We start from the raw sequence: 22,974 nt of genomic DNA on the forward strand, positions 1-22,974 counted from the left end.
AGACGTGCCGGATCATCGACACAGAGGCCATCATCTCACGTGAGAACACTATCCACCAGGTACACGGTTCATAGTCTTGCAACTTGGCCAACATTGTCTACCTGATATGCTGCAGGAAAGGAAGTCCCGAGGCATGGTACATTGGGGAGACCATGCAGACGCTACGACAATGGATGAATGAACACCACTCGACAATCACCAGGCAAGAGTGTTCTCTCCCTGTTGGGGAACACTTCAGCGGTCACGGGCATTCAGCCTCTGATCTTCGGGTAAGCGTTCTCCAAGGCGGCCTTCGCGACACACGACAATGCAGAGTCGCTGAGCAGAGACTGATAGCCAAGTTCCGCACACATGAGGACGGCCTCAACCGGGATCTTGGGTTTATGTCACACTATCTGTAACCCCCACGACTTGCCTGGGCTTGCAAAATCTCACTAACTGTCCTGTCTGGAGACAATACACATCTCTTTAACCTGTGCTTAACGCTCTCTCCACTCACATTGTCTGTACCTTTGAGACTTGATTTCCTGTAAAGACTCGCATTCCAACCATTATTTTGTAAATTGAGTTTGTGTCTTTATATGCCCTGTTTGTGAACAGATCTCCCACTCACCTGACGAAGGGGCAGCGCTCCGAAAGCTTGTGGCTTGTGCTACCAAATAAACCTGTTGGACTTTAACCTGGTGTTGTGAGACCTCTTACTGTGTTTACCCCAGTCCAACTCCGGCATCTCCACATCAGTTGTAAGAGACAGAGGGTGATGACAGAAGACTTCTTTTGTGACTGGAAGCCAGTGTTCAGTGGCGTACCACAGGGATCACTGGACACTGTTAGGCCCACTATTATTCATCATTTATATAAATGAAATTGATGACAATGTGGGGGGTAGGATTAGTAAGTTTGCAGATGACACAAAGATTGTATAGTGAGGCGGAATGTCTTGGGCTACAAGAAGATATAGATGGAATGCTCAAACGGGCAGATAAGTGGCAGGTGGAATTTAAGCCTGAAAAGTATGAGGAAATTTGACAAGAAAGTACTCAATGCATGGTAGGACACTAGGAAGTTCTGCGGAACAAGCCGGGCTTGGCGTGTTTGTCCAGAGATCTCTGAAGGTGGAAGGGCATGTTAGTAGGATGGTGAAAAAGGCATATGGGATACTTGCCTTTATCAATCGAGACAAATAATAGAAAAGCAGGGAAGTCATGTTGGAGTTGTATAGAATTTTGGTGAGGCCACAGCTAGAATACTGTGTGCAGTTGTGGTCACCACATTACCGGAAGGATATGATTCCACTGGACGGGTGCAGAGGAGATTCACCAGGATGCTGTCTGAGATGGAAAATTTAAGTAATGAAGAGAGGTTGCACAAGCTTGGGTTCTTTTCGTTGGAGAAGACTGAGGGGTGACCTGATCGAGGTGTACAAGATTATGAGAAACATGGACAGAGCAGAGCTGATCCCCTTAGTTGAAGGGTCAGTCACAAGGGGAGATAGGTTCGAGGTGAGATGTAAGGAAGACCGATTTTACCCAGAAGGTGGTGGCAGTCTGGAATGTGCTGCCTTGGAGGGTGGTAGAAGTGGGTTGCCTCACATCCTTTAAAAAGTATCTGGATGAACACTTGGCACATCATAACATTCAGGGCTATTAGCTAAGTGCTGGCAGATGAGATTAGGTGGAAGTTATAGAGTCATAGAGGTTTACAGCAAGGAAACAGGCCCTTTGGCCCAACTTGTCCATGCCGCCCTTTTTTTAAAAAAAACCCTAAGCTAATCCCAATTGCCCACATTTGGCCCATATCCCCCTATACCCATCGTACCCATGTAACTATCTAAATGCTTTTTAAAAGATAAAATTGTACTTGCCTCTACTACTACCTCTGGCAGCTTGTTCCATACACTCACCATCCTCTGTGTGAAAAAATTGCCCCTCTGGACACTTTTGTATCTCTCACCTTAAACCTATGCCCTCTAGTTTTAGATTCCCCTACCTTTGGGAAAAAATATTGACTATCTACCTTGTCTATGCCCCTCATTATTTTATAGACTTCTATAAGGTCACCCCTCAGCCTCCTACGCTCCAGAGAAAAAAGTCCCAGTCAATTCAGCCTCTCCTTATAACTCAATCCATCAAGTCCCAGTAGCATCCTAGTAAATCATTTCTGCGCTCTTTCTAGCTTAATATCCTTTCTATAATAGGGTGACCAGAATTGCACACAGTATTCCAAGTGAGGCCTTACCAATGTCTTGTACAACTTCAACAAGACATCCCAACTCCTGTATTCAATGTTCTGACCGATGAAACCAAGCATGCCGAATGCCTTCTTCACCACTCTGTCCACCTGTGACTCCACTTTCAAGGAGCTATGAACATGTACCCCTCAATCTCTTTGTTCTGTAACGCTCCCCAATGCCCTACCATTAACTGAGTAAGTCCTGCTCTGGTTCAATCTACCAAAATGCATCATCTCGCATTTGTCCAAATTAAACTCCATCTGCCATTCATCAGCCCACTGGCCCAGTTGATCAAGATCCTGTTGCAATTGGAGATAACTTTCTTCACTGTCCACTATGCCACCAATCTTGGTGTCATCTGCAAACTTACTAACCATGCCTCCTATATTCTCATCCAAATCATTAATATGAATGACAAATAACAGTGGGCCCAGCACTGATCCCTGAGGCTCACCGTTGGTCACAGGCCTCCAGTTTGAAAAACAATTCACTACAACCACCACTTCTGTCAAGAAGCCAATTTTGTATCCGTTTAGATACCTCACCCTGGATCCCGTGAGATTTAACTTTATGCAACAATCTACCATGCGGTACCTTGTCAAAGGCCTTGCTAAAGTCCATGTGGACAACATCAACTGCACTGCCCTCATCTACCTTCTTGGTTACCACTTCAAAAAACTCAATTAAATTTGAGAGACATGATTTTCCACTCACAAAGCCATGCTGACTGTCCCTAATCAGTCCTTGCATCTCTAAATGCCTGTAGATCCTGTCTCTCAAAATACCTTCCAACAATTTACCCACCACAGATGTGAGGCTCACTGATCTGTAATTCCCAGGCTTTTCCCTGGAGATTGGAGAGTGGCAAATGTTGTGCCTTTGTTTAAAAGTTCAGGTGTTTCTAATGTGTCGGAGTGGACCCGATGGGCCGAAGGGCCTCTTCTACGCTGTATGGTTCTATGATTCAATGATTCTATATTTGAACTGTGTTCTTAAATAAACTTTGTTTGATAAAGCTTTCTGGTGGGTCACTGGAATCATTCCTGGAGTGAAACACCTGGGGCGGAATTTTAGTGTCCAGCTAGTCTGAACATGGGAGAGTTCCAGATCCATTTTTCAGGCAAAGTTTCTCACCCAATCTTATGCAGTCTTGCCGGAATTTTACCACCTCGCCCACCGCAGAATCGGGGCAAGCAAGGCTCACAGAATAGCATTCTCCTTTGGCCTCAGGTGGGATCATACAAGCCTCGGGCGAGCGAGGTGGTAAAATTCCGGCATCTGTCTCTGAACTTTTGGACTAGCCTGTTTCTAGCCACTAGAGGCAATGGGCCTAATTCGCCAGACAGCCTGCGGTTCAGATCGGAGCCACAAACTGTGCATGCGCAGAAAAAGGTGAAAAATAAACCAGCTCTCCTGGCAGAACCCTCCCGGGCCCGATACAGCCTCCCCCTCCGCCCACGGCATTGGAGCCCCCTCCCCCCCCCCAGCATTACCCCCCACCTCCCACACCCCCACCGGACCCACTTGCACATGGCTCCCACATCACCCCCGGCCCTGATGGCTGGCTGACATGACCCTCTCTCCCCCCTGTCCCCCGATCATCACAGAGGCATAAATTCCACCCCCCCGCCCCATCAGCATACCTGCAAGTGCTGACTTGGTTTCCCCTGCATGGTTACAAGGTAAATTGCATTAAACCTGCTGGAATGCTTTAACGGGCACTTAACTCACCCAAAATGCCTGCAGCTGAACTGCCCTAACAAGGGACAGTTCCTTAAAAACCCCAAGGATGGACAGACAGGCAGGCAGTGCAGGAATAAATGGCCTCCTCCAGGAAGGCAGCAACCAGATTCCCTGAATCAGGCCTGGACAGAATGCTGGAGGTGGCCTCCTCCCCAGCGACGCTCGGCTAGTCAACTTCCATATCCTCCTCCTCAAGAAGGTCTCCTCGTTGCTGCGCCAAGTTGTGTAAGGCACAGCACACCACCACAATGCAGTATGATATCAGGGGGTTATATTGGAGGGCCTTGCCAGAGTGGTCCAGGCACCTGAACTGCATCTTGAAGAGCCCATGCACTGCTCCACTACTGAACGGGTGGCAATGTGGGCCTCATTATATCGGGTCACCACCTCAGTCTCAGGCCTCCGCACAGGCATCATCAGCCGAAAACAGGCACCAACTGCGCTAGCCGCTTTACGCCTGATTTTACGGCATTTTCCCGCCGCAAAACAGGTGTAAAGCGGCCGTAAAATTCCACCCTTTATGCTCAACAATGTCAAAGTCACATGTAAAACTTAGGCTAACTTCACAAACATTTTGGAGTCTTCAGTCTGGGTCTTAACAATGGATTGATCACCTTGGTTGCATTTCTTTACCCAGAGTGTAGGTGCAGTACCTTGCTGTAGGCCTCCACTACGTCTTGCAGGTGCTCGAGTTGGCACTGGTAAATCTGGGTTCTGAATATTCCCTGGACCTAGCAGCTATGAATAACCAGCCGAAGTGTGCTAGCTGTGTGTCGGGGCAGCTTTTAAATATCACTGAGGTGATGGTGTGGAACCCATACCTGCTAATATTGATCCCTCAGTGTCGCACAGTACAGCGGTAAAAGCCACCATTGCAACCAATGGACTCAACACTGCTTTCTCCACACTTCACTGGACTGAGCAAATTTCTGAGATGAATTCAGCCACAATTATCAAGTAAGATACATTTGCTTAGAAGTCATGCACCTTTGGATTTTAGCAATGGTTAAATGCCTCCCTATGGTCCTGGAACCAGTGAGTACATGATTTCACTGATCTGTATGATACCTTTATTTGAACGGCACGGTGGCACAGTACTGAGCACTGCTGCCTCACAGCACCAGGAACTCTAGTTCCCTTCCATCCCCAGGTGACTGTCTGCATGGAGTTTGCACATTCTCCCCGTGTCTGCACGGGTTTCCTCGGGTGCTCTGGTTTGCTCCCACAGTCCAAAGATGTGCAGGTTAGGTGAATTGGCCAGGCTAAATTGTCCCTTAGAGTCAGGGGGGTTAGCAGGGCAAATACGTGGGGTTATGGGGATAAGGGGCTGGATGAGATTGTTGTCAGTGCAGACTCGATGGGCCAAATGGCCTCCTTCTGCAATGTAGGGATTTTATGATTCTATCTTTGCAATGTTTAGAAGTAGATTGTTTTCCTGGGTAAAGGGGATCCCTTCAAAGTTTCAACTAAATTACAGAGACAGGGCAACTCACAACATTAATGTTACACATTTGGTGCATAATATTGGTAATATGTGGCTATGAGTGTCTAATTGTAATTACCTGCACCCAGAGATGGAACCATTTGACAAACAGGAGGTGGTACAGGGGCACAATCAGCTGCAGCTCCTAAAATGTGTAAGACAACAAACAGAACTCAGTGAACCATTGCATACCAAACAATGATAGCAGACACATTAGCAAATGTACTGTAACCATGAAATCTAACACATCCACTTCAAGCCTGGTGGTTGACATTTCAGTTGGGGAGCAGTTCAGGAACAGTGACCACAATTCAGTAAGCTTTAAGGTACTGATGGATAAAGATAAGTGTAGTCCTCAGGTGAAGATGTTAAATTGAGGGAAGGCTAATTACAACAATATTAGGCAGAAACTGAAGAATGTAGATTGGGGGCAGATGTTTGGGAGCAAATCAACACTGGGCTTGTGGTTGATCGGAATTCAGGACCAGCACATTCCTAAAATTTATTTATTAATCACAAGTAAGGCTTACATTAAAGCGGCAATGAAGTTACTGTGAAATTCCCCTAGTCGCCACACTCTGGCACCTGTTTGGGTCAATGCACCTAACCAGCACACCAGAGAAAACCGGAGCACCCGGAGGAAACCCACACAGACATGCGGAGAACGTAAAAACTCCACACAGACAGTGACCCAAGCCGCGAATTGAACCGGGTCCCTGGCACTGAGGCAGCAGTTCTAACCACTATGCCACTGTGCCACCCTATGTACATCTATAAAGGGCAAGAGGGTAGCCAGGGAGAGGGTTGGCCCACTCAGGAACACGGGAGGGAATCTATGCGTGGAGCCAGAGGAAATGGGCAAGGTATTAAATGAGTACTTTGCATCAGTATTCACCAAAGAGTTTAAAGTTTTAAAGTTTATTTATTAGTGTCACAAGTAGGATTACATTAACACTGTAATGAAGTTACTGTGAAAATCCCTCATTCGTCACACTCCAGCGCCTGTTCAGGTACATTGAGGGAGAATTTAGCATGGCCAATGCGACTAACCAGTACGTCTTTTGGACTGTGGGAGGAAACCGGAGCAGCCGGAGGAAACCCTCGTGCAGACACGGGGAGAACATGCAGACTCCACTCTTCTAAGAAACTCCATCTGCCATCTCTCTGCCCAAGTGTCCAACCAATCTATATTCTGCTGTATCCTCCGACAGTCCTCATCGCTATCTGCAAGTCCACCAACCTTTGTGTCGTCCACAAACTTATTAATCAAACCAGTTACATTTCCCTCCAAATCATTTATAGATATTACAAACAGCAAAATGTCCCAGCACTGATCCCTGAGGAATGCCACTAGTCACATCCCTCCATTCAGAAAGATATAGATTGGTAGGACACTTGGGCAGAGAGATGGCAGATGGAGTTTAATCCGGACAATTGCGAGGTAATGCATTTTGGGAAGTCTAATGCAGATGGGAAATATACAGTAAATGGCAGAACCCTTAAGAGTATTGATAGGCAGAGGGAACTGGGTGTACAGGTACACAGGTCACGAAAGTGGCAATGCAGGTGAAGAAGGTAGTCAAGGAGACACACGGCATAAAAGCAAATTTCTGCTGATGCTGGAATCTGAGACCAAAAGAGAAAAAACACTGGAAAATCTCAGCAGGTCTGGCAGCATCTATAAGGAAAGAAAAGAGCTGACGTTTCGAGTCCAGACGGACATAATTATACACATTGGTGAAAATGATGTAGGTAGGAAGAGCAGGGGGGTCATACGAGAGAAATTCAGGGAGTTGGGTGCTAGGCTAAAAAGTAAGGCCTCCAGGGTAGCAATCTCTGGACTGCTCCCGGTGTCTAGTGCAAGTGAGGCTCGGAACAGGGAGATTCTACAGTTGAATGCATGGCTAAAGGACTGGTGCAAGAGGGAGGGTTTCAAATTCATAGATAACTGGGAAGTCTTCAAGTCAGGATGGCAATTGTACAGAAAGGATGGGTTACACCTTAACTGGAAGGGAGCAAATATCCTGGCAGGGAGTTTTGCGAGAGTGTTTCGGCAGGATTTAAACTAGTGTGGCAGGGGGGTGGGGAACAAAACAGTAGGTCAGTAAGTACTGAGACTGGGGTTGAGCTGGGGGCCAGGGCAAGGCTAGCTAAGAAGAGGAGCACTCTGGAGGAGGATGACCTGAGTGAGCCTGGAGGTCTGGAGTGCATCTGCTTCAATGCGAGGAGCGTAACGGGTAAGACAGACGAACTTAGGGCCTTAATGCTTACGCAGAATTTGGATGTGGTTGCGGTGATGGAGACTTGGTTAAAAGGACAGGACTGGCAGCTGAATATTCCGGGGTATAAGGCGACGGTGTTTTAGGCGAGACAGAGTGTGGTGAACCATCGTTGGTTCCCACTGGATAGTACTGAGCCAGGGGCTGGCCAGTACTACAAGGATGTACATATGTTACTGTTGGGTTGTGCTATTGTTGCTGTTGGGGTTAGGGTGGGGTTGTTACACCTTTGTACTGTAGTGTTGTGGCACATCCCAGTCGGGCTCCGCCTCCTGGGAGAGGTATAAGAGTCCCTGCTCTGGCCGGGATCCCTTCAGTCTGGGATAGTGTATATAAGTTCTGGCAGCTTCATTACAGTAAATAAAAGCCTTTCATTTACTGAGCTTCAGGCCTCATGTTTTGAGTAGCGCATCAATTTTATTTAATGTCGTTAAACTCTCATCGAAAAGAAAAAAAAAGAGAGTATGGAGAAAATTCTGAGGCCGGAACGCCTTACGCTAGATCCACGTGCGGTGGGCGCTTCTAACACCTTCGACCACTGGCTGAAGTGTTTCGAAGACTACCTGGCAGCCTCCGCAGCGGTCACCACAGATGATGACAGACTCCGGGTCCTCCATGCGAGGGTAATGAACACTGTCTACCTCGCGATCCGTGCGGCCACCGATTATACTAAGGCCCTCGAGCTTCTGAAGAAGCGCTATATCAAACCACCCAATGAGATACACGCTCGTTACCTCCTAGCCACCCGACGACGGCAGTCTGGCGAAACGATGGAGGAATATGCGAACGAGCTCCTACAGCTAGCCAGGGGCTGTGACTGCAAAGCTGTGTCGGCTGAGCAGAGCATGTACGACCTCGCCCGAGATGCGTTTGTGGCCGGGGTCGGATCGTCGTACATTCGACTTAAACTGTTGGAGAAGGGTAACCTTAACCTTACCCAGGCCATCGAGTTAGCAGAGATGCTCGAGACGGCCTCCAAAAGCTTAGTATTATATCCGGAGGACCATGTGGAGACAACGTGGCAGGAGCAGTCGCTAATCCCTCCTCGTCCCTCGGGTTCGAAATGCTGCGTAATGGCGTGCTCACACTCGGGCCAGACGACGGCAGCAGCCCCGGGCGGCCCGCGGTGCTATTTCTGTGGAGGAGCGAAGCATACTCGGCAACGGTGTCCCGCTAAAGCTGTGTTGTGCACCGCATGCGGTAAAAAAGGGCACTATTCAAAAGTGTGCCGATCTAAACCCAGGAACGGCAGTGCGGCCTGCGATTCTTCAGAGCTCGGGTCTTCGTCGTCGAAGTCATCGCGGGGTTCGTCCACGTGCGAGACCAGGACGACGCCATTACGGTCGACGGAGTCAGAGGAGTATGACCACCAGGGGTCGCTGAGTTTGGCGCCCTCACCCACGTGCGACTCATAGGAGCGGCCATGTTGGTCGACACTGACCACGAACGACCAGCAGGGGTCCTCCTCATCGATTTCAGCTGCCTGCAGTGGCGCTCATGAACCAACGGTGGCGTCGATCATCCTGAACCAGGCCAAACCTCATAGACTTGACAAATCTATGATGAATATCCATGTAAATGACCACGTGATTTATTGTCTGTTTGACAGCGGGAGCACGGAGAGCTTTATCCACCCAGACACTGTGAAGCGGTGTGGACTCCAGATTCAACCTGCCAAACAGACAATCTCTATGGCATCAAGGTCGAGGTCTGTTGCCGTGCTAGGGAGTTGCGTGGTAACCTTGAAGGTGCAAGGCACAGTTTACGAGCATTTCAAGCTCCTTGTGTTGCCGTATCTTTGCGCGCCAATACTTCTCGGACTAAACTTCATGGTCCACTTGAGGAGTGTAATCCTACAGTATGGTGGGCCACTCCCTTCACTGGCAGTGGGAAAACAGCAGCAGCCTCCAAATTGCCCAACGCGCCCCGCCTGCAGCCTCTCGACGCTGAAGATCACCACACCCTCCTTGTTGCAGAATCTTGTGCCAGGCTGCAAGCCCATCGCGACTAAAAGTAGGCGTTACAGCGCTGAGGATTGGATCTTCATTAGATCTGAGGTTCAGCGGCTCCTCAAAGAAAGGATCATACAACCCAGCGCTAGTCCGTGGAGGGCGCAGGTCGTGGTGGTCAAGAGCAGGAACAAACCCCGGATGGTCATTGACTACAGTCAGACCATTAAAGATGTGCGGGTTAAGTTGATTGGCCAGGTTAAAAATTGCCCCTTAGAGTCCTGGGATGTGTAGGTTAGAGGGATTAGCGGGTAAATATGTGGGGTGGGATTGTGGTCGGTGCAGACTCGATGGGCCGAATGGCCTCCTTCTGCACTGTAGGGTTTCTATGATTCTATGATTCTATTAACCGATATATGCAGCTGGATGCGTATCCCCTCCCGCGCATATCTGATATGGTCAATCAGATTGCGCAGTACCGGGTGTTCTCCACCATCGACCTCAAACAGCCTACCACCAACTCCCCATTCGCCCAGAGGACCGACAATACACAGCTTTTGAGGCGGATGGTCGCTTGTATCACTTTCTCAGGGTTCCCTTTGGTGTCACCAATGGGGTCTCGGTCTTCCAGCGTGCTATGGACCGAATGGTGGACCAGAACGGGCTGCGGGCTACCTTCCCGTACCTGGATAATGTCACCATCTGCGGCCATGACCATCAGGACCACGACACGAATCTCCTGAACTTCCTACGCACTGCATCTCACCTGAACTTGACCTACAACAGGGAGAAGTGTGTGTTTCGTACGCGCCGTTTAGCCATCCTAGGATACGTGGTGGAAAACGGGGTCATTGGCCCTGATCCAGACCGTATGCGCTCCCTTTCTGAACTTCCCTTACCTGCTAGTGCAAAAGCACTGAGAAGATGCTTAGGCTTCTTCTCTAATTATGTGCCGTGGGTTCCCAACTACGCGGATAAAGCCCGTCCGCTCATTAAGTCCACGACTTTTCCCCTAACGCCAGAGGCCCGATTGGCCTTCGATAAATTGAAAGCCGACATCGCGAAAGCTACGATGCACGCTGTAGACGAGTCCATCCCCTTTCAGGTGGAGAGCGACGCATCTGATTTCGCCCTGGCCGCCACACTTAACCAGGCGGGCAGGCCCGTCGCATTTTTTTCCCGCACCCTCCAAGGCCCCGAAATCCGGCATTCAGCGGTGGAAAAGGAGGCCCAGGCCATTGTGGAGGCCGTCAGGCACTGGCGCCATTACTTGGCGGGAAAACGGTTCACCCTGATCACGGACCAGCGGTCCGTGGCGTTCATGTTTAACAACACGCAGAGGGGCAAGATCAAGAATGACAAGATCTTGCGGTGGAGAATTGAACTCTCCACCTATAACTACGACATCATGTACCGTCCAGGGAAACTCAATGAGCCCTCGGATGCCCTCTCGCGTGGAACATGCGCTAGTATACAGGACGACCGTTTGCACGCCCTCCATAATGACCTGTGCCATCCTGGGGTCACTCGGCTCTACCACTTTATAAAAGCCCGCAACATGCCTTACTCGGTGGAGGACGTCAGGTCAGTAACAAGGAGCTGTCGGGTTTGTGCGGAATGCAAACCGCACTTTTACCGACCTGACCGGGCACATTTAGTCAAGGCCACTCGTCCCTTCAAGAGACAGTGTCGATTTTAAGGGCCCCCTTCCCTCAACAGATCGGAATGTGTCCTTCCTCAATATCATTGACGAGTACTATCGGTTCCCTTTTGTTGTTCCCTGCTCTGATACATCCGCTGCCACGGTTATCAAGGCATTCTGTGATCTCTTTACCCTGTTCGGGTACCCCGGCTACATCCATAGCGACAGGGGCTCGTCGTTCATGAGCGATGACTTGAGGCAATTCCTGCTCTCCTACGGGATTGCCTCTAGTAGGACCACGAGCTACAACCCTAGGGGTAATGGACAGGTGGAACGCGAGAATGCTAGTCTGGAAGGCTGTCTTACTGGCGTTGAAGTCAAAAGGTCTTCCAGTCTCCCGTTGGCAAGAGGTGCTCCCTGATGCGCTCCATTCTATTCGCTCCTCCTGTGTACGGCAACCAATGCTACTCCCCACGAGAGGATGTTCTCATTCCCTCGGAAGTCTTCCTCGGGGACCTCATTACCGTCTTGGTTCACGTACTCAGGACCCGTCCTCCTGCGGCGACATGTAAGGGCCCGCAAGTCCGACCCGTTGGTCGAACAGGTCCATCTCCTCCACGCCAACCCTCAGTATGCCTATGTGGAATACACTGACGGGCGAGAGGACACGGTCTCGATCCGAGACCTGGCGCCTGCAGGGGACGTAGCAACCCCTGTCGCTCCCATACCCCCTGTAACAAACCCTTTATCTCTTGTTTCTTCCCCGGACACGGCGCGGGCAGCATCGGGACCATTGCTTAACCATTTTACTCCCATGTACAGCTTGCCTGAGCCCAGAAGATGGTCGCCACCGCAGGGCGTGTCAGGATCCCATGGACTACCGTCACCTTGTCAACCAGCCTGTGAGTCCGTGGAAGAACAGCTGGACGCCGCCTTGGGGAGAACGCCACCGCAAGTGCCTACTCCAGTGTCACCGCCGGTATTGAGGAGGTCACAACGACGGTGCAGTCCCCCTGACCGTCTGAACTTATAGACTGCTGACACTTTATTCTGTTTTTTTTGTACCCCGCCGGCCTTTGTTCTCAAAGGAGGGGTGAATGTGGTGAACCATCGTTGGTTCCCACTGGATAGTACTCAGCCAGAGGCTGGCCAGTACTACAAGGATGTACATATGTTGCTGTTGGGTTGTGCTATTGTTGCTGTTGGGGTTAGGGTGGGGTTGTTACACCTTTGTACTGTCGTGTTGTGGCACATCCCAGTCGGGCTCCGCCTCCTGGGAGAGGTATAAGAGTCCCTGCTCTGGCCGGGACCCCTTTAGTGTGGGATCGTGTATATAAGTTCTGGCAGCTTCATTACAGTAAATAAAAGCCTTTCATTTACTGAGCTTCAGGCCTCGTGTTTGAGTAGCGCATCACAGAGGAGGGGCTAAAAAAGGTGGGGGAGAAGTGATATTAGTTGGGGAGCATATTACCACGGTGCAGAGGGTAGACAACTTAGAGGGGTCATGTACTGAGTCACTGTGGGTGGAACTCAGAAACGGGAAGGGTGCAGTCACTATGCTGGGGGTGTACTACAGACCACCCAACAGCCCACAGGAAGTGGAGGAAAGGATATGTCAGGAGATTCTGGATAGGTGCAGAAAAAATAGGGTTGTTGTAGTGGGGGACTTTAATTTCCCTGGCACAGACTGGAAAGTGCTTAGAGCTGGGGTTCCGGATGGGGAGGAATTTGTAAAATACATACTGGAAGGTTCTTTGGAACAGTATGTAGATAGCCCGACGAGAGAGGGGGCTATACTGGACCTAGTTCTGGGAAATGAGCCCGGTCAGGTCGTCAAAGTTTCGGTAGGGGAACATGTGGCAAATAGTGACCACAATTCTGTTAACTTTAGGATAGTAATGGACAAGGATGAGTGCTGTCCTACGGGCAGGGTGCTAAATTGGGGGAAGGCTCGGTATAGCCGGATTAGGCAGGAATTGTTGGACGTTGATTGGGAGAGGATGTTCGAGGGGAAGTCCGCGTCTGGCATGTGGGCGTCTTTTAAGGAATAATTGATAAGGCTGCAGGACAGGCATGTGCCTGTAAAAAGGAAAGATAGGAAAGGTAGGATTCGAGAGCCGTGGATAACCAGGGAAATTGAGGATCTGATTAAAATGAAAAGGGAGGCGTATGTTAAGTCCAGGCAACTGAAAACAGATGGAGCTCTGGAGGAATACAGAGAGTAGGAAAGGACTCAAACGGGGAGTTAGAAGGGCAAAAAGAGGTCACGAAATGTTCTTGGCTGGCAGGATTAAGGAGAATCCTAAGGCTTTCTATTCATACGTTAGGAACAAAAGAGTTGTCAGGGAGAAAATCGGACCTCTCAGGGACAAAGGAGGGGAATTATGCTTAGAACCCAAGGGAATAGGGGAGATCCTAAATGAATACTTTGCATCGGTATTCGCGAAGGAGAGGGATGTGTTAACCGGGAGTGGCTCGGAGGGAGGGGTTGACCCGTTAGAGAAAATCTCCATTACAAGGGAGGAAGTGTTAGGTTTTTTAGGAACATTAAAACTGACAAAGCCCCAGGGCCTGATGGCATCTATCCTCGACTGCTCAGGGAGACGAGAGATGAAATTGCTGGGCCTCTAACGGAAATCTTTGTCGCTTCTTTGGACACAGGTGAGATCCCTGAGGATTGGAGGATAGCGAATGTGGTCCCATTGTTTAAGAAGGGTAGCAGGGATAACCCGGGTAATTATAGGGCGGTGAGCTTGACATCCGTGGTAGGGAAGTTGTTGGAGAGGTTTCTTAGATACAGGATGTATGTGCATTTAGAAAGGAACAATCTCATTCGTGACAGACAGCATGGTTTTGTAAGAGGGAGGTCGTGCTTTATAAATTTGGTGGAGTTTTTTGAGGAAGTGACAAAAACGGTTGACGAAGGAAGGGCCGTGGATGTCGTCTATATGGATTTCAGTAAGGCATTTGACAAAGTCCCACATGGCAGGTTGGTTAAGAAGGTTAAGGCTCATGGGATACAAGGAGAAGTGGCTAGATGGGTGGAGAACTGGCTTGGCCATAGGAGACAGAGGGTAGCGGTCGAAGGGTCTTTTTCCGGCTGGAGGTCTGTGACCAGTGGTGTTCCGCAGGGCTCTGTACTAGGACCTCTGCTATTTGTGGTATATACAAATGATTTGGAAGGTGGTGTAACTGGTGTTATCAGCAAGTTTGCGAATGACACAAAGATGGCTGGACTTGCGGATAGCGATGAGCATTGTCGGGCAATACAGCAGGATATAGACAGGCTGGAAAATTGGGCGGAGAGGTGGCAGATGGAATTTAATCCAGATAAATGCGAAGTGATGCATTTTGGAAGAAATAATGTAGGGAGGAGTTATACAATAAATGGCAGAGCCATCAAGAGTATAGAAACACAGAGGGACCTAGGTGTGCAAGTCCACAAATCCTTGAAGGTGGCAACACAGGTGGAGAAGGTGGTGAAGAAGGCATATGGTATGCTTGCCTTTATAGGATGGGGTATAGAGTATAAAAGCTGGAGTCTGATGATGCAGCTGTATAGAACGCTGGTTAGGCCACATTTGGAATACTGCGTCCAGTTCTGGTCACCGCACTACCAGAAGGACGTGGAGGCGTTAGAGAGAGTGCAGAGAAGGTTTACCAGGATGTTGCCTGGTATGGAGGGTCTTAGCTATGAGGAGAGATTGGGTAAACTGGGCTTGTTCTCCCTGAAAAGACGGAGAATGAGGGGAGATCTAATAGAGGTGTATAAGATTATGAAGGGGATAGATAGGGTGAACGTTGGGAAGCTTTTTCCCAGATCAGAAGTGACGATCACGTGGGGTCACGGGCTCAAGGTGAGAGGGGCAAAGTATAACTCAGGTATTAGAGGGATGTTTTTTACACAGAGGGTGGTGGGGGCCTGGAATGCGCTGCCTGGTAGGGTGGTGGAGGCAGACACGCTGACACCGTTTAAGACTTACCTGGATAGTCACATGAGCAGCCTGGGAATGGAGGGATACAAACGATTGGTCTAGTTGTACCAAGGAGCGGCACAGGCTTGGAGGGCCGAAGGGCCTGTTTCCTGTGCTGTACTGTTCTTTGTTCTTTGTTTGTAGATGACCCTTTGTTAAAGCTAAAAGGCATAGAAAGTGGGAGCTATTTATACTGCAGGGGGAGAGAATGAAAGATGAGTCATAGCTACAGAAACCAGGGGAAAAGACTGCTAATATAGTTATCCACAGTGAGAATAAAGGTTTTGAAGCTGTAAGCTGTGACAGATGAAGGTGTTGGTGGGAGTGGGGCGGGGGGGTTGGGGGCGGGTGGAATGGGACAGAGGTAGAATGTAGAAAAGGGGAATCGGGGGGAGCAAAGGGAAGGGGGATGGAGTAGGGGGAAAGAATGGGGGGAAAGAGAAATGAAGAAAGACAATAAAGAAATAAAAGGTAGAGAACAGTGAAAAATTAAAAATAGAATGAAAACAAAGGGGGCCGAGGTGGGGTAGAGCAAATCATCTGAAGTTATTGACTTCAATGTTGAGACCGGAGGGCTGTAAAGTGCCGAGCCCGGAAGATGAGATGCTATTCCTCCAGTCTGCATTGAGCTTCACTGAAACATTGCAGCAAGCCAAGGACAGACATGTGGACATGGAAGCAGGATCGTGTGCTAAAATGGCAAGCAACTGGAAGGTTAACGTCCTGATTGCGCACAGACCGAAGATGCTCCGCAGAGCGATCACCCATTCTACGCTTGGTCTCCCCGATATAGAGACCACATTGGGAGCAGCGAATACAATAGACCAAATTGAAAGAGGTGCAAGTGAAACACAGCTTAACCTGGAATGAGTGTTTTGGACCTTGGATGATGAGCACAGAATAGGTAAAGGGGCAGGTGTTACACCTCCTGCAATTGCATGGGAAGGTGCCATGAGTGACGGGAGAGGTGTTGGGTATAGTGGAGGAGTGGACTCGGTCATCCTGGAGGAAATGGTCTCTGCGGAATGATGACAGAGGGAGACATACGGCATGCTTGCCTTCATCAGCCAGGGCATTGAGTTTAAAAATTGGCAAGTCATGTTAATAGAAACATAGAAAAACTGCAGCACAAACAGGCCCTTCGGCCCCACAAGTTGTGCCTAACATATCCCTACCTTTTAGGCCTGCCTATAACCCTCCATCCTATTAAGTCCCATGTACTCATCCAGGAGTCTCTTAAAAGACCCTATTGAGTTTGCCTCCACCACCACTGACAGCAGCCGATTCCACTCGCCCACCACCCTCTGTGAAAAACTTACCCCTAACATTTCCCCTGTACCTATCCCCCAGCACCCTAAACCTGTGTCCTCTCGTAGCAGCCATTTTCACCCTGGGAAAAAGCTTCCGAGAGTCCACCCAATCTATGCCTCTCAACATCTTATATACCTCGATTAGGTCTCCTCTCATCCTACGTCTCTCCAAGGAGAAAAGACCGAGCTCCCTCAGCCTATCCTCATAAGGCATGCCACTCAATCCAGGCAACATCCTTGTAAATCTCCTCTGCACCTTTCAATCTTTTCCACATCCTTCCTGTAATGAGGCGACCAGGACTGAGCACAGTACTCCAAGTGGGGTCTGACGAGGGTCTTATATAGCTGCATCATTATCCCCGGACTCCTAAACTCAATCCCTCGATTGATAAAGGCCAGCACACCATACGCCTTCTTAACCACCTCCTCCACCTGCGGGGCCGATTTTAGAGTCCTATGGACTTCGACCCCAAGGTCCGGGTTGAAGCTTTATAGAACCTTAGTTAGGCCACTTGGAATACAGTGTCCAATTCTGGTCGCCACACTACTCGAAGGATGTGGAAGCTTTGGCGAGGGTACAGAAAAGATTTACCAAGATGTTGCCTGGTATGAGGGCATTAGCTATGAGTGGTTGGAGAAACTTGGATTGTTCTCACTGGAACAATGGAGGTTGAGAGGTGACCTGATAGAAGTCTACAAGATTATGAGGGGCATGGACAGAGTGGATAGTCAGAAACTATTTCCCAGGGTAGAAGACTCACTTACTCGGAGGCATAGGTTTAAGATGCAAGGGGCAAGTTTTAAAGGAGATGTACGAGGCAAGTTTTTTACGCAAAGGGTGTTTGGTGCTCACTGCCGGGGAGGTAGTGGAAGCAGATACAATGACTTTTAAGGAGCATTGACAAATACATGAACAAGATGAGAATCAAGGGATATGGCCCTGGAGGGGTAGGGGGTTTGAGTTCAGATGGGCAGCATGGTCAGTGCAGGCCTGGAGGGCTGAACGGCCTGTTCCTGTGCTGTAATTTTCTTTGGTCTTTGTTCTTTGAAAGAAACCAAAGTCAAAATCAAAAAGGGCCACAGTACAGATTACATAAGAACATAAGAACATAAGAAATAGGAGCAGGAGTAGGCCATCTAGCCCCTCGAGCCTGCCCCGCCATTCAATAAGATCATGGCTGATCTGACGTGGATCAGTACCACTTACCCGCCTGATCCCCATAACCCTTAATTCCCTTACCGATCAGGAATCCATCCATCCGCGCTTTAAACATATTCAGCGAGGTAGCCTCCACCACCTCAGTGGGCAGAGAATTCCAGAGATTCACCACCCTCTGGGAGAAGAAGTTCCTCCTCAACTCTGTCTTAAACCGACCCCCCTTTATTTTGAGGCTGTGTCCTCTAGTTTTAACTTCCTTACTAAGTGGAAAGAATCTCTCCGCCTCCACCCTATCCAGCCCCCGCATTATCTTATAAGTCTCCATAAGATCCCCCCTCATCCTTCTAAACTCCAACGAGTACAAACCCAATCTCCTCAGCCTCTCCTCATAATCCAAACCCCTCATCTCCGGTATCAACCTGGTGAACCTTCTCTGCACTCCCTCCAATGCCAATATATCCTTCCTCATATAAGGGGACCAATACTGCACACAGTATTCCAGCTGCGGCCTCACCAATGCCCTGTACAGGTGCATCAAGACATCCCTGCTTTTATATTCTATCCCCCTCGCAATATAGGCCAACATCCCATTTGCCTTCTTGATCACCTGTTGTACCTGCAGACTGGGCTTTTGCGTCTCATGCACAAGGACCCCCAGGTCCCTTTGCACGGTAGCATGTTTTAATTTGTTTCCATTGAGATAGTAATCCCATTTGTTATTATTTCCTCCAAAGTGTATAACCTCGCATTTATCAACGTTATACTCCATTTGCCATATCCTCGCCCACTCACTCAGCCTGTCCAAATCTCTCTGCAGATCTTCTCCGTCCCCCACACGATTCACTTTTCCACTCATCTTTGTGTCGTCTGCAAACTTCGTTACCCTACACTCCGTCCCCTCCTCCAGGTCATCTATATAAATGGTAAATAGTTGCGGCCCGAGTACCGATCCCTGCGGCACGCCACTAGTTACCTTCCTCCAACCGGAAAAACACCCATTTATTCCGACTCTTTGCTTCCTGTCGGATAGCCAGTCCCCAATCCACTTTAATACACTACCCCCAACTCCGTGTGCCCTAATCTTCTTCAGCAGCCTTTTATGGGGCACCTTATCAAACGCCTTTTGGAAATCCAAAAACACCGCATCCACCGGTTCTCCTCCATCAACCGCCCTAGTCACATCTTCATAAAAATCCAACATGTTCGTCAAGCACGACTTTCCCCTCATGAATCCATGCTGCGTCTGATTGATCGAACCATTTCTATCCAGATGCCCTGCTATCTCCTCTTTAATAATGGATTCCAGCATTTTCCCTACTACAGGCGTTAAGCTGACCGGCCTATAGTTACCCGCCTTTTGTCTCCTTCCTTTTTTAAACAGCGGCGTAACATTAGCCGTTTTCCAATCAACCGGCACTACCCCAGAATGCAACGAGTTTTGATAAATAATCACTAACGCATCCACTATTACCTCTGACATTTCTTTCAATACCCTGGGACGCATTCCATCCGGACCCGGGGACTTGTCCACCTTCAGTCCCATTAGTCTACCCAGCACTGCCTCTCTGGTAACATTAATTGTATTAAGTATTTCTCCTGCTGCCAACCCTCTATCGTTAATATTTGGCAAACTATTTGTGTCCTTCACCGTGAAGACCGACACAAAAAACTTATTTAAAGACTCAGCCATATCCTCATTTCCCACTATTAACTCCCCCCTCTCGTCCTCCAAGGGTCCAACATTCACTCCAGCCACTCTATTCCTTTTTATATATTTATAAAAACTTTTACTATCATTTTTTATATTAATTGCTAGCCTAGCTTCATAGTCTATCCTTCCTTTCTTTATCGCTTTCTTACAGAGATGGTGGAGAACCCAGTGAATGGGTCCAGTAATAAAACACAGGGAGAGTATACAAAACATGACCAGACAAATGGTCTGAGGAAGCAGGGCAGAGGGCAAGGGAAGTCTCGATTAAACTGCATTTGTTTCAATACAAGAGGCCTGACGGGCAAAACAAATGAACTCAGGGCATGGATGGATACATGGGACTGGGATAGTATAGCTATTACTGAAACATGGCTAAGGAAGGGACAGGACTAGCAGCTCAATGTTCCAGGGTACAGATGCTATCGGAAAGATTGAACAGGAGATGAGAGAAGGGGGAGTTGTGTTTTTGATTGGGGAGAACGTCACGGTAGTACTGAAAGGGGATATATCTGAGGATTCGCCCACTAAGTCTATGTGGGTAGAACAGAAAAATAAGAAGGGAGAGATCACTTTGACAGGATTGTACTACAGGCCCCCAAATAGTCAACGGGAAATTGGGGAGCAAATATGTAAGGAGGTGACAGATAGCTCCAAGAAAAATAGGGTGGACTTTAACTTTCCCAACATTGACTGGGACAGCCATAGTATTAGAGGCTTGGATGGAGAGAAATTTGTTGAGTGTATTCAGGAGGAATTTCTCATTCTGTATGTGGATGGCCCAACTCGAATCGGGGCAAAACTTGATCTCCTCTTGGGAAATAAGGAAGGGCAGGTGACAGAAGTGTCAGTGGGGGATCACTTTGGGACCAGTGGCCATAATTCCATTAGTTCTAAGATAGCGATGGAGAATGATAGGTCTGACCCAAAAGTTAAAATTCTAAATTGGGGCAAGGCCAATTTTGATGTTATTGGACAGGAAGATACAAACATTCATTGGGGGAGTCTGCAGTAGGCAAAGGGGTAGCTGGTAAGTGGGAGGCTTTCAAATGTGTGTTAACCAGGGTTCAGGGTAAGCACATTCCTTTTAGAGTGAAGGGCAAGGCTGGTAAAAGTAGGGAACCCTGGATGACTCAGGATATTGAGGCCCTGGTCAAGAAGAAAAAAAAGAGGCATATGACATGCATAGGCAGCTGGGATCAAGTGGATCCCTTGAAGAGTATAGAGCTTGGAGGAGTAGTTAAGAGAGTAATCAGGAGGGCAAAAAAAGGAGACATGAGATTGCTTTGTCAGACAGGGCGAAGGATCATCCAAAAAGCTTCTATAAATACATAAAGGGCAAAAGAGTAACTAGGGAGAGAGTAGGGCCTCTTAAGGATCAACAGGATCATCTATGTGCGGATCCACAAGAGATGAGTGAGAGCCAAAATGAATATTTCACATCGGTATTTACTGTTGAGAAAAGTATGGGATGTTAGGGAACTTGAGGAAATAAATAGTGATGTCTTGAGAAGTGTATATATTACAGAGAAGGAGGTACCGGGAGTCTTAAAGCGCATCAAGGTAGATAAATCCCTGGGACCTGATGAAATGTATCCCAGGATGTTGTGGGAGGCTAGGGAGAAAAATTGCCAGTCTCTCGCAGAGATATTTGAATCATCGACAGCCACAGGTGAGGTGCCTGAAGATTGGAAGGTAGCAAGTGTTGTGCCTTTGTTTAAGAAGGGCTGCAGGGAAAAGTTTGGGAACTACAGACTAATGAGCCTCACATCTGTAGTGGGTAAGTTGTTAGAAGATATTCTGAGAGACAGGATCTACAGGCATTTAGAGATGCAAGGACTGATTAGGGACAGACAGCATGGCTTTGTGAGTGGAAAATCATGTCTCACAAATTTGATTGAGTTTTTTTAAGGGGTAACCAAGATGGTAGATGAGGGCAGTGCAGTTGACGTTGTCAACATGGACTTTAGTAAGGCCTTTGACAAGATACCGCATGGTAGGTTGCTGCACAAGATTAAATCTCATGGGATCCAGGGTGAGGTAACCAATTGGATACAAAATTGGCTTGATGACAGAAGACAGAGGGTGGTTGTAGAAGGTTGTTTTTCAAACTAGAGACCTGTGACCAGCGGTGTGCCTCAGAGATCGGTGCTGAGTCCACTGTCATTTATATTAAAAATTTGGATGAGAATTTAGGAGGCATGGTTAGTAAGTTTGCAGATGACACCAAGATTGGTGGCATAGTGGACAGTGAAGAAGGTTATCTCAGATTGCAACAGGATCTTGATCAATTGGGTCAGTGGGCCGATGAATGGTAGGTGGAGTTTAATTTAGATAAATGCGTGGTGATGCATTTTGGTAGCTTGAACCAGGGCAGGACTTACTCAGTTAATGGCAGGGCGTTGGGGAGAGTTACAGAACAAAGAGCTTTAGGAGTCCAGGTTCTTGAAAATGCAGTCACAGGTGGACAGGATGGTGAAGCAGCATTCGGCATGCCTGGTTTCATTGGTCAGAATATTGAATACAGGAGTTGGGAGATCTTGTTGAAGTTGTACAAGACATTGGTAAGGAAATACTTGGAATACTGTATACTGTTCTGGTCACCCTATTATAGAAAGAATATTATTAAACTAGAAAAAGTGCGGAAAAGGCAACACTTAGAATACTGTGTACAGTCTGGTTAACCTATGATAGAGAAGATATTATTAAACTCAAAAGTTTACAGAAAAGATTTACTACGATGCTATCGGGACTTGATAGTTTGAGTTATAAGGAGAGGCTGGATAGAGTGGGACTTTTTTCCTTCAGCTTGGGAGGCTTAGGGATGATCTTTTGGAGGTCTATAAAATAATGAGGGACATAGATGAGGTAGATATTCAACATCTTTCCCAAAGATAGGGGAGTCTAAAACTAGAGGGCATAGGTTTAAGGTGAGAGAGGAGAGATACAAAGGGGTCCAGAGGGGCAATTTTTTCACACAGAGGGTGGTGAGTGTCTGAAATGAGCTGCCAGAGGTAGTAGTACAGCCGGGTACAATTTTGTCTTTTAAAAAGCATTTCGACATTTACATGGGTAAAATAGGTATAAAGGGCCAAATGCGAGCAATTGGGACTAGCTTAGTGTTAAAATCTGGGCGGCATCGACAATACTCCATTGGCCTCAGGCAGGATTTTATGAGCGTTGCCCGAGCGAGGTCGTAAAATCTATGTCTATGACTCATGTTTTATCTGTACAAAGCCTTGATTTAACAACATCTAGAGTATGCATGCAGTTCTGGACACTGCACATTAATGAAATATTGACCTTGGAGGGAAAAGTAAAGTTAATTTATTAGACACAAGTAGGCCTATATTAACACTGCAATGAAGCTGCTGTGAAAATCCGCTAGTCGCCACACTCCGGCACCTGTTCGGGTACACTGAGGGAGAATTTTAGAATGGCTAATGCACCTGACCAGCACATCTTGGGACTGTGGGAGGAAACCGGAGCACCTG

At 48.1% G+C, this 22,974-nt stretch overlaps 1 protein-coding gene across 2 annotated transcripts in view; it reads right to left on the reverse strand.

Annotated features, from left to right (window-relative positions):
• Nucleotides 1-22,974, reverse strand: part of LOC144504882 (uncharacterized) — a 168,095-nt gene that overhangs the window by 63,532 nt on the left and 81,589 nt on the right. For both annotated transcript variants that reach the window (XM_078230634.1, XM_078230641.1), the window contains exon 5: nt 5,539-5,604. In XM_078230634.1, the coding sequence (XP_078086760.1) occupies nt 5,539-5,604 (66 nt within the window). The remainder of the gene's footprint in view (nt 1-5,538; nt 5,605-22,974) is intronic.

Source organism: Mustelus asterias, chromosome 2 (genome assembly GCF_964213995.1).
Source record: "Mustelus asterias chromosome 2, sMusAst1.hap1.1, whole genome shotgun sequence".
In the NCBI taxonomy this organism is placed as follows: Eukaryota; Metazoa; Chordata; class Chondrichthyes; order Carcharhiniformes; family Triakidae; genus Mustelus; species Mustelus asterias.